This window comes from Tachypleus tridentatus, chromosome 4 (assembly GCF_004210375.1).
Source record: "Tachypleus tridentatus isolate NWPU-2018 chromosome 4, ASM421037v1, whole genome shotgun sequence".
Lineage (NCBI taxonomy): Eukaryota > Metazoa > Arthropoda > Merostomata > Xiphosura > Limulidae > Tachypleus > Tachypleus tridentatus.
In genome coordinates, this window is record NC_134828.1 from 64,751,710 (window position 1) to 64,769,432 (window position 17,723).

The window sequence follows — 17,723 nt, forward strand, 5'->3', positions numbered from 1 at the left end:
ATTCTCCTATAACTTTCATAATTACAAAATTTAATTGGAGGCTCTAATTAAGGACCAATAAATTAGGTCAAACTTATATACTGATTCAACTCTAGGAGTTACTTTCTGCATCAGGATTTGATCTATAAGGCAATTCCTCATTTCATAGTACAGCTATATTGTATCCTATATCACTGTGTACAGAATAAGTACAAAGAAAGTGTCACTGTTCTGGCATCATATCTTGTAAATGGTATGACATAAGAAAGTAAAATTGAATAAGAGTGTTAAGTATATCAATTAGACACATTTTCCCTTCTATTCAGAGGCACAGTACTGAAAGACTTTAAGACATTTTGGATAAATATTGATTCTCCACCTCTTTCAATTGTTGGCCCATCTCCTCAACCAGTGGTAAGTATTGAAATTTCAAAATCATTTACTTTCTTTAAAAGTATAGGTGTGGTAGTTCAAGCTGTCAAAATATGTGTATTATTAATAGCTGCTAGCAGATTTAAACCATTTGTTCATTTGGAAGAGCCTTTATGTGGTATCTAACAGTTATTAGATTTGAATGTGACATTACAAAACCAAAATAAAACAAAAATTATTACACATGTATGCAAGTAGTATTGCTATTATAATGTTGAAATATACTATATACCGTGGATTATTTTTTGTAATTATACATTTTCAAGATTTTGGTGGATTATTCTCACTTGTGAATCCAAATCTCATGATATTTTTAACAATATGTTCAAACATAATTTACTATTAGGCTGTGCATGAAAGTCTCAATCAAAATTCAGCTTTTCAACTTTGTTATAAATCATTCTGAGATAGCCAACTGTTCTCATATATTTTTAGAAAATATGTCTAAAATTCATACAAAAGACTTAATATTTAATTTTACATGCATCATTAAATTATGCATGTAAAAGTCTATATACATATATAAAATCTTATGCCTGAAGAAATTCCAAAATTCAGTAACACAAAAGGCAGTTAGTGCCTTTTACTTTCAAATAAACCAAAAGTATTTAAATGTGTACCTATTCAAATTAGCTTTGATGGTTTCAAAACATATGATAATGTAACTCTGGGTGTGTTATTGAGGTCTACATTCATCACATTTCTTTACTGATTTCTGTGCATATTATAAACATATAATAATTTCAATGTTATGATCTTTATATTTTTATTTTTATACATACAGAGAAAGCCAGCACCTTCAGTAAACTTGTACAGTGATTGTGAGTCTCAGAAGAAAAGTTGTTTTGGAATGCCATCACTTTGTATCAGAGACAAAAGCTGTAGTGTAATTCTAGTTTATATTTACAAAGAAGGTGAGGTAGAGTTTGAGATGACTGGTGCCCTAGGATCTTCTAATAAATACATTGCTGTTGGTATGTCGGAAGATAACAAAATGGTACATCAAACTCTGTAATTTTAGGGAAATATGGAATTCAAATATTTAACTTGGTGATTTAAGAGTTTAGTATGCTATATTAAAACACTTTTTGATATGCAGATCAGCTTGACGCATGATAACCACAGTCAAAATAAAGTATTAATGGCACAGAACATACTATAAGTACATTGGCATTGCTTGGCATTATTTAGGTAGTGTGATGTCATCAAAGCATGACTGTTTTTGGGAAAGGTATAAACAAGTGCTTTCTGAAACAAAATTTTCATATGCTTAGACCATAGAGATATGCTCATATCAGGGATTTGAAATTCTGAAATCATATTTATTCCTTGCACTTAATGACACTGAAAAAAAAAGGAATATGAATCAACTTGGGCACCAGGGCCTTTAATAATAAGACCTGTAATAAATTATTCTGCACCCATTGGAAGCAAAGTGTAACAGTTGATAGTTTGTAGACACGAAGGTCAAAGGTAAAGACATGCATAAGTCCAGGACAACAGTATGCAATATAATCAAGAAAAACCTTCCTCTATAAATAAAGCCAACAATACCTGGGTTCAAGATAAGGTTATAAGTCTTACCTTTAGTTCAACAGTTGCATACCTAAAGCAGTAGGAAAATTAAATGAGCATTCATGGTATTATTTCATAAAAATACACACAGGTCAAGGTCATCAGATCAAGTGGCTTTAGATTTCTGTGCAAATGAACAGTTGAAATAGGTACTGGAACAACTGTTATCCTTGTACATTGAGTGGTCTATATAAAGCTGCAAGGAGTGTTGTGCTCTCGACATTAGAGCCTTACAATAAGTCTTTTGTAATGGAAAATGCACTGCAGGGCTATTGTCAAGATACATGGATATCAGATATAGCATGGCCAGATATAACAACGCAGATTGTAACAACATGAAGAAATTTCAGAAGTGTTTCAATATAACATATCTTAAGTGTACTTATACTTCTAAGAACTATGTAGAATATATTCAAGACATACTCAAAATTCTCAGAAATCAACAAAATATATGGATGAAATTTGTAGCTGTGGTTTACTGTGCTACTATGCATTTCAGATCTGTCTTATCCCTGATTTATGCTTGGAAATGTATTTTATAAAATAGATGTAATAACTAATACAGGTGCAGAAATATCTTATGTAAATGTTATAATATGCTTATCAGCTTTATATGCAAGTCTTTCTTACTTTGCTTTGTTAATTAATGATATTGTATTTTGACTTCTAAATAACTCAAACTTTTGGTTTATTTTTTTTAACTTTACCTTCTCAATAAAGTTCTTAAAATAAAATAGATTTAATTCCTATGTAAAAATAAGACACAATATTAATATACTATGTATTGACAAAAATTAATAGCCAACCTGAAAATCTGCAAGCTAAACAAATTGAATACCTCAATTATATTAGCAGTAAATCCAACATTTTTTGACCTACCTATTTTTCTAATCTTCTTAAATGCAGGGTGATGATAGTGTAACTGAATGTGTATTGTTAAATGAGAAAGTCATTGTTCGTCAGAGTTGGAACATCCCTTCAACCTACAACAATGAAATTTTGAAGGTAAGAATTCAAAATATACTTTACAATCAGCTATCAGAATGTAAAAAAGAATTAAAAATTTAAAGACTTATTGAAATAATAATAATAGAAAAGACAACTTTCACTCTAGTGAAATTCATTTAAGCTGTTGTTGAATTTTAAATATATCCATTGTTTTTGTTCTCATTCTTAGTTGAAGGTACAGAATGAGAAAACGTGGTTAAAATTTTTGTAATGCCTTACAGTTTAACATAATCCTTGTACTTTTAAGAATCACTTTTTGAGTAAACTGGTTGTAGAAAAATAATATATAATAAACATTATTAGAGGAATATTTAAACTGTTAATAGCATTATGATCTATAGGTATCGGAACTCCTCCACCGACTTACATATTATACAGGACTGTCTAATCAGTTGATGTTTCAAGTGATGGCTAGAACAATTTCAATACAGAACCGAGGTCAAACCATTTTTTTTACCACAGATCTCTCAAATTTTAAAAGATCATGTGATACAGTTTATTTGGTTTATTAAGAAAAGTAAAGATTTGACTACCTCGAGGCATTCTGTGCAAAAGAAATTATTTGTTTTGTTTTTTTGTTTTTTTTAATTTCGCACAAAGCTACTTGAGGGCTATCTGTGCTAGCCGTCCCTACTTTAGCAGTGTAAGACTAGAGGGAAAGCAGCTAGTCATCACCACCCACCGCCAACTCTTTGGCTACTCTTTTACCAACGAATAGTGAGATTGACCGTCACATTATAACGCCCCCACAGCTGGGAGGGCGAGCATGTTTGGCGTGACAGGGATGCGAACCTGCGACCCTCAGATTATGAGTCACACACCTTAACACGCTTGGCCATGCCGGGCCTAAGAAGTTATTAACAATATCAAGCAGCAGCTGATTACCAAATTTCAACCAATCACCTGCCATTTATATACAGCTTCAGTAGAGCTGAAGTGCATACCATGGACATTAAATGACTATAAGAATGTGACATGATCTGACAAGTTGCATTTCACCTGTCTGTAAAAAGTAGATAAGTCACGTGAGTATGGTTGCCAACTCTTAAAAATCTTGAAGTATGACTTTTTTTGTTAGGGACCTTCCATAGAGGACATTACACAATTTAGGCCACTTTTTGACTCCATGCTCATCACATGGATGTCTCCTAATTGAAATAAATTAATACTTTTACAGCAATTGTTAATAAAACACAAATACTTTAAGTAGAACTGTCCCACTAAAAGTAGGAAAGCTGGTGACTCTACATTTGACCTTGCTTAAACAATAAAAGGAACTGGAGGTGTTGAAATGTTGTTTTAGGAATCAGATCTTTTATTTTCTTTAGAAAGGAGAAGAATGCTCAACATGCATGATCATTACTGCTGATCATATCTGTCCCACAATGCTGTATTTTTATTTTGATGTACAACAGAACTTTCAAGATAATTCAACAACATTTAGAAAATAATGATTTCACTTATCTTCCTTGGCTGACATAGTTACTAGGTCTCAGCTTTATTGATTCTCTTTGTAATGAATTTGAACATAACATTTTTCACAATAATTCAGTTAATTCCCTTGCAAATCATACTCATTGATGAAGTCAAGCAAAATACTGTTTTTGTATCTATGCCATAGTGGATTTAGAATGTTATTCTGGCAAATAATGGTCCAACCTGATATTAGGCCTAAATAGTATCCAATTAGTATATAAAGCTCATTAGATAACATCTGGTATTTGAAGGTATTTTGAAATATTTATTTGAATCATATACTAATGTTATTAATCTCCCTAGGAACCTATGGAGATTTATGATCAATCAGGACATTATGTGGATGGTGTGATGACCTGCCGCTGGAAAAGTAAACCTCTTACTACTGTGAAAAACACTATTCACAACATAGTGAACCAAAATTACCACCTTCTTCTAGCCAAAGGACCTGCAAGTTCTGATGGTGGTGGGTAGATTTTGGAATTTGCTATTATTACAAAACAAATTTTGCATTAATAGACATAATAATATTTAACTAGGAAAGCATTATAAACTTTCCTCAGATATCAACAACAAACATGGATGAAAATTGTGACTTTGCATCGCTGTGCTGTCACGAATTTCATATCTGCCTTATCTCTGCTTTCTGTTTGGAATTATGCCTTATAAAATAGATGTAATAACTAATACAAGCACAAAATTATATTTTGTACATGTGTATATTATACTTATTAGCTTTATACATAATTCTTATTTTTGTTAACATTTGGAATTAACAATCTTATAAGTATGAACTAAAATATTAATTAGCAGTTTTTAGTGTATTCTCTTAGTGACACTAAAATATATTTTTAAAATTCCCTCTCTGTATCAAGTTTGAACTCAAGAAGTTAGTGTAGATTTGTTTAGCAATACTGTTTTATTTTTTAATATATTGAGAAACAACATTGGAAAACATAATGTACAACAACTGCTACTGTTTGAAAGTGCAAATACTTAATATTGTATATTTTCTTGTTTTATTTCTTCTTTTCTCCACAGTTAAAAGGAAACACAGTGAAAGAGCTGTTTCAAATAAACCAGTAAACCTGACATTGGTTTCAGTGGTGGCTGGTGCCAAGGTGCCACTTTTCATCAAACTGCATGGTATGTATAGTTTTTATTATAAAACCTGAAACGGATTTATTTTTTTACAAAAAAAAATCAAATAGAAAAGAGGACAGTTAAGATCAGTAAACATATCATTATCAGAATTAGTATTCAGCTAGTATCTCATTGAAATACATAAAAAAAGTGAATGTTTGGCAACAATTCCAGACCATTGGGATCAATAGAAAGAAAATGTCAAATATATAAATTTTATCCAGACAGGTTATGTTCAGAAAATATTATTTTGTACAAATAAAATGATTTTAAAATAGTTGATTTGTAGGAATTTCATATTGAACTCCTGGTAACTGTTTATTGATGAAAAATTAAAAACATGACACAAATGACAATTCACTTAAACTGGGCAAGCGACTTTAATATGTTGAACAGCAAAAACAGTATGGGTACTACTTCACAAAGTGCTAGTGTACTATACTATATTCATATTTTGACTTTAACATCAGGTACCAATAGACTGTAGACTACTCAGTATAACCAATAAATAGACAGCCATCAAACAAACTTTACTAAACAGCTTTTAACTATCTCAGTAATCAAGCATCTATACAATGCAGTTCATGGATGTGACCATTTTACAATATTTTATTTAACCTTACAAAACAAAACAATCAGCACTAAACAAACACCTTATACATTCAATGTAATATGATTCTTGAGTTACAGCATAGCTTTCAGAAAAGATGAATGCATAAAGTATTAGCATACAGATGAGTTATTATTAACATCCAGGTCATAAATTATCTCTCTGTAATATAGCATGTATTTAATAATGTGATAATAGATGTCACGTAATGACTGTACTAACAGATGCTTGCACATTAAAGAAACAATGTCAATTTTGTTTTTCACACATTATGTATAAAAGAATATTATGCAGATTATTATTATATTTGAAAATATGACTCTTTGCAGTATCATTTACAAATAAAAGGAATCTTCTACTTAAACTTTTAAAAAGTGCAGAAGTTTCCTCATAATGGTAAACCAATATATTTGAGTGTTCAAGGAATTTTTTTTTAAAAAATGCATCTTCATGCTGTACTTTATAACATATCAAAACATACAAATAATTCATGTTGAGGTGGGAATGAAACACAGAGGTCAAAGGTCAAAAAACCCATATGAGCATAGAGAGGTAAAACATAATATTTTGTATTAACTACTGTTTTTTATTCTTGTTACATATTTTATAGTTTATGAAATGAATTTAATTTCATCTGAGGATACTGTTTGAAGTCTGCCAGTGTCCAAGTGGTAGAAGGTTTGTCGTTATCTGTGTACATGATATTTTGATGTGTCATAAAGTATTGTAAAAATTATTTTCTGTTAAAAATACTACTATACAAGGTAACAAAACTCAAACATCAACATATTTTACAAGAAAATCTATGCATTCAGACATTCTAAAAATACTTTCTATAATATTATTTGCACATGCAATTATTTTTTTGTGTGCAACAACTAATTTTCTGGATAAAATGTAAATGACCCCAATTTTTTTTTCTGTTTGCTCCACTAACATGAGCACAGACAGCCCTCGTGTAGCTTTGTGCAAAATTCAAAACAAACAAACCACTAACATGAAACTGGTGTCAAAAAATAATTTTTTTTCAATATATTTCAATGAATTACTAACTTTAATTCTGAATTTTAGTTACTGATCCAGTTAGTCCTTCTTGCTTTTTAAATTACATGTTGATTCAAAGTACTCTTGAATTTTATGTCACTGTGCTTGAGAATGTAGTAATCTAGTTTCTTTTTAACGACCTTTAGCAGGATTTGCACTTAGGACTGCTTGCACTAAAGGAGAGTGCTCCATTAACTAAGCTAAAGTGTTCATCTGCTGACAATTGCATATAATAATGTTTTTTAACAATTCAAACTACCACAAGAAGTGGATAAGGTTTTGTTTACCTTTATCATATTTTAAGAACGCAGCTTTACATACTTTAAAGGTGGGCTTTTAGTAAGTAGTAACATGACTAATAAAAATATTTTAGCCACACTGATCTAAAACAGAACCTTTATTTTGGTTTATTTCTTTTACAAGTGTATTATTTACATATATTTTCCCTTGACATTAATTTTCTTTTACTTTATTTTGGTAACAGAAGATTACATCATACTTAACTAATTGCTTTAGATCAAATTTGTTACTTAAAGTTTATTTTTATATTACATAAATCCTACTTTTTTTCTCCTCACTCAGGAAGCTTGATGGTGGCAGCTTGGATTGGATTTGCAAGCCTTGCAATTCTCATGGCTAGGCATTATAAACAAGTGTGGCAAGCAAATACACTATGTACTGTGAAAATTTGGTTTGCTGTAAGTATTGATACATTTCAAGACAAGTGAATTCTAACTCATAATGACTATGGATCCGTTAACTTGTATAATAATATTAGTTTGAAAATTGCTACTATCCTAACATTGTTTTAAATGAAAGTGGCAATTTAAAACAAAATCTAATTTCTCTTAGAAAAGTGTTAGTTAGAAACATATTAAGATGATTCTATCTAAGTTTGTACAGACAGATACCTCACATGAACACTAACTCTAATATTGGCTTTCAGAGCCTTATCTTATCAGTCCTTTTTTTTTAAATTAGTTGACAATTCAAAGCTTTTTTAACTTTATGTCAAAATGTTTGAAAATGTTATAATCCAGTTTCTTTCTGACTCCCTTGAATAGTATTGGAACCTGGGACTCTTTACACTTGATAACATGCTCCTAATTTACTTAAAACTTATTATACTTTTCTCCTCAATAACCAATTTAAAAACAAAAGTAATGTATGCTCAAAATTTGTTTAAATCTTAATTTGTTGTCCTTTTCTGAAATTTAAGTTGTGTCCACACATACAATGAATTTTTCTATCTAATATTAGTGATAAACTTGTCATCAAAATTTGTTATAAATGTCATAAGTGAACTCATTCAAACAATATAATTGTACAGTTCATTTATAAAAATTAAACTATATCATTGTACGGTAAAACCTGTTTTATTGACTTGCAGTGTAAATTTTCAAATACTTCTAGCAGTTTAATATAATTATATTTTTCTTAGATTCATCGATTTTTGATGTTGTTGAGTTTGTCTTTAATGATTGCTGGTTTTGTACTTATTTTCCTTCACGTACAAGGTTGGAGTCAGGTAAGAGATTTGTATACCTTCTTTATAGAGTTCTTCCTTATCACCAAACAATGATGAATGTGATGTTACTAGTGTACTGACATACTGATGCATAATATAAATGTCTTGTCAGTGTCAGATTTTATGTGTCATGTATAAATAGTTGCTTTACAGAGGTACAGTAGTAGAGTTGATCAATTAACAGTTTTTTTGCCTTTTTAGAAATAAATCTATAGAATATTTAGTCATTACAGATTGTACCTGTAACAATTCAGTACTTATCTTTTCATTTATTTAATTAATTATGCTAAAGCACTAAAACTGTGTATGTTTTATTTGGATTAACAAAAGCTCATGTTGCTGGGAATTTTAAAAAAATAACTTTCCACTTTTTACTTTTTAATAATCATCAAAACATTAAACATTTTGTAAATTAACAGATTAATTTTTAAGATTATAAAGAGGGTAATAATTAATCAACATCAACTAAAAGTCTATAAATAACTAGCTTTAACTTCTGACTTGTTCAGTGTATTGGGGTGAAAAGACATAATTTAGATAGCTGAATTGATCTCAACTTATTTGAAATATACTTAAACAAGTTTTGTCACCTAAGAAGAAGGCTGGTTATGTAATTATTACAGAACTATCAAGTATCAAGATAAAGGTTTACAGTTCCAATTACCACCATTTTGTAATAATTTTAAAAAGTGTAGGTTGGGAATCATACAAATGTACAAACATGGAGTGGTTTATTTCTAACACAAGGTAATTTTTAACACCTGTATTTTATGTTGAAATATTAGGGGTGACTGCCTTCCAATTAGCTGCAGACAGTGAAAAAATGGGCAATAGAAGATCAGATGTTGTGTGCCAAAACACTCAACTCTTATAATGATTAAACAGTTTGAGATTTGCAGTTGTATCATGTTTGATACAATGCCTTTGGGTGCTATGCCCACATACATTTTCCATTGTAGGTTAAAGGATAATGATAGGAAACGGCAATTGACAGCTTCTTTCATTTCTATTAATCTCATAATTAAATGAACCAATACACCTATAAAGTAATTTTTGTTGCTTTATTACTTAAAAACTTAGTCTTTTCATTGCTACTTGATTGCTAAACTACTATACAGAAACACAACTTCACAAACTTTACTCAGTAAGCCTTTCATCTTTTATTCTTACAAATTATCATCTTTCAAGCACAGTCTTTGTAGTTTCTTTAACAACAGCCTCTGCAAACCTTTTACACATCCTCCTGGTTATTCAAACCCAATTCACCAATCTCATTATTTATCTTTAATATTTAAGTCAAATTTCCCAATCTTAACCCAAGTTGCATATGTTTAAGAGCCATAGAATCATGTGGTTGGTTGACAAGTCTCTTCTAAAACATTTCTCATGCCTGAACTCTACAGGTAAATGGTCAAAGCTGGTCGAGAATTATGCCTCAAATCCATGGGTCAGCACCCTCTAAAATCTTAGTCTATCATTAACAATGTGTAGGTGTTTTAGTATCTTTACCTTCTGATTTCATTTTTATTAATGTTAGGTGTGTTGGTAATTATGTTATCAAAAAGACCTACCTGTTGTATATGGTGTGGTACAATGAAATGGATAACTGCATACAAATAAATTTCTTAGCTTAAAAACCTTCTAGCTTTTTAAAAAATTTCAAAATTATATAAAGATTCAGACAGTTCTTTCTGTCTCCTCATTACAACTTACAAGATCAGAAGATGAAAAATATAACTGATACTGTATTCATTTATGAACATCACTAATTTAGCAAAATTTACATCATTTGCTGTTATTGCTTACCAGTTCTTCTAGCAGTCTGTACCTATAAAACAACTATCTTAACATAAAAAGTGTGTTTCTAATGTTACTGAGCCATATTTTTTACTAATTAAAGCCATCTGGAATAATTATCCACCTCTACAAAATCATCTGCATAAATGATCTAATAAAATTGCAATTTATCTGTTTCCATGATTTTGAAGGTCATAACCTAGGATTTGGTAGCGTGTCAATCATCTGATACTGTGTTCTCTTAAGAATCTGAATAGTTTTTAACTGTGAGCTCAATTCATTGGCTCGAGACTTAATCCTTACAATATGAGTGTAAGTTTTATTTAACAATTTTAAAATGTGAGTTTTATATTTTTAAACAATCACCAAAAACACTTCTCATAAATATATAAAAAAATCTCATCTTCAATTAATTCCCCCTTAATCTTGAAAAAAAAAGTCTTTGTGGACAAGGTAAGTTATCATGCTAACCTTTACAATAAAGCACAAGTAATAATACTGAATCATTTTGGTTATCTCTGTCACATTTTCAGTATTTTATTCAAATAACTAATGTTTATTAGAGAATCTTCAATGTTGACTTCTCATAAGTATCAGTGATATAACTTGAATAACTGTTTACTCCCACTGATAAAGATTTTAAAACTTTCTGTAACATCCTTAAAGACTTGATACTAATGTTTTACCTAAAAGAATTTAACACAGAGTAGTAAATCTCTTCAAGTAAGTTAGTAGATGTAAAAACTTGTCATAAAATACACACATATATATTATTACTGCAAGTGGCAAAATTCTATTCTTTCTCTATTAGTTTGATAACATTTATGCCAATATTTAATTTTACACAAAATTACCAAAAATTTTGAACTGTAATGTATTCATCAGAACATAATACTGGGTATCACTTAGTGTTTTGGGTTATTTACTTTTCACCTCAAATTCACACACATTAAATAAGAGGTTACCATACCAAATCAGATTTCTGTTATGACTGGGGGCTGTAATTAAATATATTCTTTAAATTGGACTCCAATGTTATTTGATTTAACTAACTGTAAATTGATGATTTAAAATACCTGATATTTAGTTTGTCCCCCAGTGGATAGAGGTAAATTTACAGATTTGTAACACTAAAATATAGGATAATATCCCCTTTGGTGAACACAGCATGTAGTCCAATGTGGCTTTGCCTTAAAACAAACTAACATTGAATGTATATTTTGTGTAGTAAAAATAAAAATGATCAGTAGAGCAGTTATTTCAACTAATACTGAACCAACTTGAAAACATTCTGGAACAAACATCATGATAGCACAAATCGACCTATTCTGCCTTCTTGCTATGTTTAAGATAACGAATTGTTTAACATAAGTAAAGAAAATTACTTTTACAGATATCACTGTAAGATATACAAACTATCAGATGATTATTGTAAGAATTTTAATTTCCAGGTTGCACCTAACCCCCATCCTATACTAGGTTGTGTGGCCACAGGACTGGCACTACTTCAGGTAGGTGTCTTGGAGAGAATAATTTTACTTTCTTTAATTATTGTTTTTTGTTTGCATTTATTTTAGATTTTTTTTCTTTTTTACTGTTCTCATTCATAAAGGGCCATAAAAACTCTGTCCAACTGACTAACTCAGGTTTAGATTTGGCTACAAATAGAATATAGTAAGAATAAATTCATATGTTGCTTAACCTTTCCCTTTCATGGCTAGTTTTACGTATCCTTGATTATGAGGTATCAATTTAAGACTAATTAAAGACATTAATTTCATTATCTTATTTTGATCAAAAGTGAATGCATTAGGTTTTATCTAATGAGAAAAAACACTGCATTTTCATGTTATTTACTAAAAGTGAAATAATTAAATATTATCAGTGAATTCTGTAACATTCACATTCTCCATATTCAGTAATGTATTGTAAGTCATATGAATACACATAAAAAAATTGAAGTTCACCAATTTTCATTTTCTTTCAGCCAATCATGGCTATGTTGCGTCCAAAACCTGATGCTAGAAAAAGGCCCATCTTCAATTGGCTTCACTGGTTTGTTGGAAATGCTGCAAAAATTGTAGCAGGTTAAGTAAAACCATTATATATTGAAATAAAAAAATTTACTATTTAATAAATGAAATGGTAAAAAGAATAGCTAAATTCACTCATTGAATAAAGCTTGTTACCCAAATGTTTAAAATGTTGATATTATTAACTCTGTATTTGTAGATCAGGAAAAATACCTTGAAAGCATAATCTTAAAATAATTAAACTGAATTTTAATTCTTTCTTTATTCTTGATACAGTTTTGACAATATTCTTTGCGGTGTCACTCCAAGCAGCTAATCTTCCTTACGCTTACTACTGGATCCTAGTGGGCTATGTTGCCTTTTACTTCCTGTTCCATCTAATCATGCAACTTCATGCTTGCATCATGGATAGAAAAAGTAAGGTTTTATTTCTGTATGAAATAATGTGTGTTTTCTCAGTGACTTATGATAGCTATTTATAATAGTTTAATTTAGATATTATACATGATTTGCCAATTGGAACTCTTAGTGGATATGTAGGAAAACTGTGCTACATGTACCTTGTGCAATTATTGTATAATTTACTCTTTATGTGGATATTGAAGTAAAAAATTCATTAATCTATACATGTGGTTTACTTATACTGATCTTCAGAAGGAACAGAGATTGGTATGCAAGAATTAAATGGAGAGGAGAGAGACAGCCCTAAAGATGCTCCAGTAAGTTTGGAATACTGTCATCTTGTTCTATGAATTCAATATATCACACTAAACGTTTTCATATTAAAATGCGTCATCTCAAAATAGTACATTTGTTGCAAGAGGTATTGGGAGAAATAATGAATAAAGTAACTGTAAAATGTTGTACTTGTCACAAAATACTAACAAACTTTAGATAAGTTTATAACTTTATAATATATAATTAAAAGTAGGGTTACAATTTATTCAAGAAAGTAAGAATTATTACAAAAGTTTCTGAAATAGCTCTCAGATATTAAAAATACAAAGAAAATTGTAACAAAGAGTTAATGTAATTATTCAATATGAGGAAGCAGGAGTGAAGTACAAGGATAATGGTAATGAGGAAATTATAAATATGTTATATATAGAACTTTATTGAATCATATCAAACCAAATATCATTACACTATTTTCCATTTATTATAGCTGTAGGTACATGTACAGGCTAATAAATTAATTGATATTTCTGGAAGAAAACTATAATATTTTACAGAATCTGTACTTAAATATGTGAAGAAAAAATTAGGGTTTTCCCTTTTTAATCAAAATTATTTTATAGTGTATATAGTTAACCTACAACTGCAACTAAATCTTTATTTATAAAACCAAGTATGTACTGATGGCTACAAGTAATTTCATAAACCTTTTATGGATGTTTTTTGATATTATAAATTTTGCAAGAAATATTTTGTAAAATATAAACACAGCAGAATTTCACTTTGAATATTAATTAATATTTCCAAACTATTTTTATAAATTACACAACCACAATTACTGCTTATTTATTTCTATAGGGGAGCAACTTCCGTCGTTTCATGCTAGGGATCTACATTGTCATTGTAGCTGGACTGGTGACAGCCTTGGTGTTGCTCATTTGGTTGTGAAGGCACACAAGTATTTATCTGGTCACATTGTTTAACATGTACACTCTGCTTGTAAAGAAGGGTGAATTTCCATAATGTAATCAATTAATTACTGCAATATTATCTGTAACTCTTAAATTTGAAAGGGATCACATTGGTCACTATTGTACAAATATAGCAACTATTGTGATTGAAGTATAGTAAAGATAGTACTTCATGATTAAAAACTTAGAATAACTGATGTATTTGTAACTCACCATAATCTTTAATATTTTACTTAAGACAACTCAGCCAGTAAAATGCAATAAGTATGTTAATGATTGTGGAAAGCTGAGTTTGGATTTGTTTACTTTTTGCTACTATAGTTACACTTGGGTGAGTTAAATCATTCTGTTAATAGTGAACAACTTACTTAAGACTCAAAGGGTTGCAAGAAGATTAAATACTTGTAGCAACAATTGGATGATTTGTGATTTGCTTAATTTTTTTTCTCACCTGCTTTGAAACTGAATCAGGTTGTAATTATGAAATAGTATTTTATGCCCTCAACATTTCCTTTGAATTCTTCTACATATCATTCAAAATATATTATTTATGAAAATTTTAATTTGTTGGAAATATATGAGAACAAAAACTTTAAAAGGAACTCATTTGAATGAGTTGTGAAGAATTTTCAGTGATTCAATTTAAATACAATTTTACAACAATAATTTATCCTTAAGATATGTAAAAATTTATTAATTTTTTTCTATACAGTTTAAACATAGAAAGTTAAATGATGAAGGTTACATATTCAAAGTTTTAAAACTTAAAGGCTTTTATAGTTCATTTTTGAATATGTCATTGTTGAAGATAAATGCCAACAAAATATTTTAAGTTAAATAATCACAAAATAGAATAATAATATCGACTTATAAGGATCAATAAATAAATTATTTGAAATAGTGCATTTATGTATTAAAGTATTAACATTCCCATTAACATCTTGCATTCTAAGCTCGAGATTGTACTTTCAGTGCTTCATTTATCCAAGTTACTTGAAGTGATGTCTAATAAAAATTTCTCACACACAAGTTTATTTTCTAAACTATGGTTAATGGATGTGATATTTAAAACACTTTGTATTAACTTACATATTTATAAGAAGGAACTGTCATTTGGTACCAATCTTATAAAGCAATTTACATCTGTACGTCTTTCAGTTTATCTTTGACAAAACATTTCCAACTTCAGGACCTCTGCATATGTCCTGAGGGGATTCCGAAATCCTCAATATAACTTTTTTTTTTTACGAGTTTTACAACCATATCAGCTCTCAAACACCCACCTACCCCCTTCTGTTGCTTCTTTGGTGCTGGAAGATGGCAACATTGATAGTTTCAACAAATATAATAAATGTTACCATGATAGTTCCATGTTTTCTGTGTTACATTTTGTAATAAAAATAACAGATGGAGAAATGTTTTTGTTGTGAAGCCATATCAATCACTATTCACACACCTATCATTATAACAGTAAGTTGTATAAATAACATTTTGTTTGCGACATATTACAAAACAAAATTAATATTGTTGTAACGTAACCTATAGGTAAATGAGCTTAGCGGAGTATTCTGTAAAAGTAATAATTTATTTCCTTTATAACATTTGCTAAAGGCTCTAGGCCTAAGTTCATAAACGTTTAAACAGAATTTCCTTGCTAATTAATCAACAGAATCTATAAATAAACCTTGCTGAATCATTCACTAAATATTTCAATGAATACTTCAAATACTGATTACCGACATTTTAAACGTATTTTCGTTTTTCCAAATCCCACCAAATTTCTATATTATTACATAATTTCTTTTTGAGTGTCCTCAAGCAAACGCATAAATTATAACTTATAGAATATGGTTTATAACAGGTTATAAACACTTACAGTTCTAAACTAATATTTGTAGTATAAATTACTGAGTTAAAAAATGTAATACATATTACCCTAATTCGTTTAGTTTCTAGTATTACACACTTGATTATTGATCAGTATTTGTTACAGTAATAACTTATTCAAACATATCTATTTCCGGTAATAAAATGCACAAATACTTGGAAATAGCATTCGAGTTATAAAGCATCCCCTTACTCTGATGGCACAGTAGTTAGTCTGAAGGCTTATAAAGTTATATTTCTAATGCTTAAAACCGAGTTCCGATACCTGTGGTGGGAACAACACAAATATCTTTTAGTATACCTTTGTGATTAACAATAAACGAACACGTACTTGAAATTTGTTTCTAACTGCTCAAAATATACATTCAAAAAATAATGTCCTAAACGTACCATATTCACACTCATAAATTGACTTGTAATAAGCTTTGTAAATGTAAGCTCGACTACTTAAATAATCGATGTCGAGGCTCTGAAAACAAGCCACTCACTGACCAACTAACGTAAAATAATGTTGAGCTATAATAACACAAAATAAATAATTTACCGATAAAACAATATAACACGTTACAGAGGTAGGTTTAGATGTTATTTTTCAGAATGAAAAAAACAACAAAAACAAGCCTTGGTAGGTGCTTCTGATTTCTTTATAGATGACGGTGTCGGAACACTACAAATTACTGTTGTAAACGTTTGTGTGTTCAAATTTAGATATTAGCTTCAGGCCGGATAACGTTAAGGTCACGCAAGTTTGTAAGAACAGGTCTGGAATATTCTAGACTAATGGGGCTAGTGGTTAGGGCGTTCGACTCATTATCTGAAAGTCTTGGGTTCGAACTCCTGTCACCGAACATGCCCGTCCTTTCAGCCGTGAAGGCATTATAAAGTAGATGTCAGTCCCACAATTTATTGGTAAAAGAGTTGATGGTTGTAGGTATTGAATAGCTGAATTCGTTCTAGTCCATCACTGCTGAAATAGGGACTACTAGTGCAGATAGCCACGGAGAAGTTTTGCGCGAAATAAAAAAAAAAAAAATTTAAATTGAAGTCACTAAAACCAAGAGGCTTTGCAAAATATCTAGAACAAGGTTTAGATATAAATATGGATAAGCCAACAAACAAGCTAAGTAATTTTACAGTGAAGCATAAAAAAGAAAACTGTTTTCTGACTAGTATAACGGATCAGTCAGTGTGATTTATGAATCTGTGTTAGCTATCGTGCGTAGAGTTACTTTGATACAAGTTAATTTTTACGTATGTTGCAGTTAGCTTCATTTGTAAATATGCACAAACTGTATGCAGTGAAGGCAGTTTATGTGAACGTTCGGGAAGAAATATAACTAATTTGCAATTGTTTTGTGGACTGGAGGTTAGGTTAGTTCCTTCAGATGATTTAAAATATTCATCCCACGAAATAATAATATTACAACAGTGTAAACTTTATTCGCTCGCTGTTTGCTTTGTTTGTTTAAATTTTGCGCAAAACTATTCGAGGGCAATTGGCATTAGCTGTTCATAAATTTGAAGCAATAGGCTAGAAGAAAGGTACCTAATCAATCCCTCAAACT

The 17,723-nt window shown here is 29.9% G+C and overlaps 2 protein-coding genes across 2 annotated transcripts in view; one reads left to right on the forward strand and one right to left on the reverse strand.

Moving 5' to 3' along the window:
- LOC143249300 (putative ferric-chelate reductase 1 homolog) overlaps positions 1-15,300 on the forward strand; it is a 33,086-nt gene extending 17,786 nt beyond the window's left edge. The window contains exons 4-15 of the mRNA XM_076498895.1: positions 306-393; positions 1,196-1,408; positions 2,893-2,991; positions 4,774-4,936; positions 5,512-5,616; positions 7,850-7,965; positions 8,709-8,795; positions 12,044-12,103; positions 12,580-12,679; positions 12,902-13,042; positions 13,280-13,344; positions 14,159-15,300. Of these exons, the coding sequence (XP_076355010.1) occupies positions 306-393; positions 1,196-1,408; positions 2,893-2,991; positions 4,774-4,936; positions 5,512-5,616; positions 7,850-7,965; positions 8,709-8,795; positions 12,044-12,103; positions 12,580-12,679; positions 12,902-13,042; positions 13,280-13,344; positions 14,159-14,248 (1,327 nt within the window). The 3' untranslated portion in view covers positions 14,249-15,300. The remainder of the gene's footprint in view (positions 1-305; positions 394-1,195; positions 1,409-2,892; positions 2,992-4,773; positions 4,937-5,511; positions 5,617-7,849; positions 7,966-8,708; positions 8,796-12,043; positions 12,104-12,579; positions 12,680-12,901; positions 13,043-13,279; positions 13,345-14,158) is intronic.
- Positions 1-16,626, reverse strand: part of LOC143249298 (serine/threonine-protein kinase PLK1-like) — an 87,393-nt gene extending 70,767 nt beyond the window's left edge. Inside the window, exons 1-3 of the mRNA XM_076498893.1 lie at positions 16,549-16,626; positions 12,560-12,661; positions 2,866-2,969 (exon numbers count right to left, since the gene is read on the reverse strand). The gene's annotated coding sequence lies outside the window, so the exon portion shown is untranslated. The remainder of the gene's footprint in view (positions 1-2,865; positions 2,970-12,559; positions 12,662-16,548) is intronic.
- Between the last annotated feature and the right edge of the window lie 1,097 nt (positions 16,627-17,723).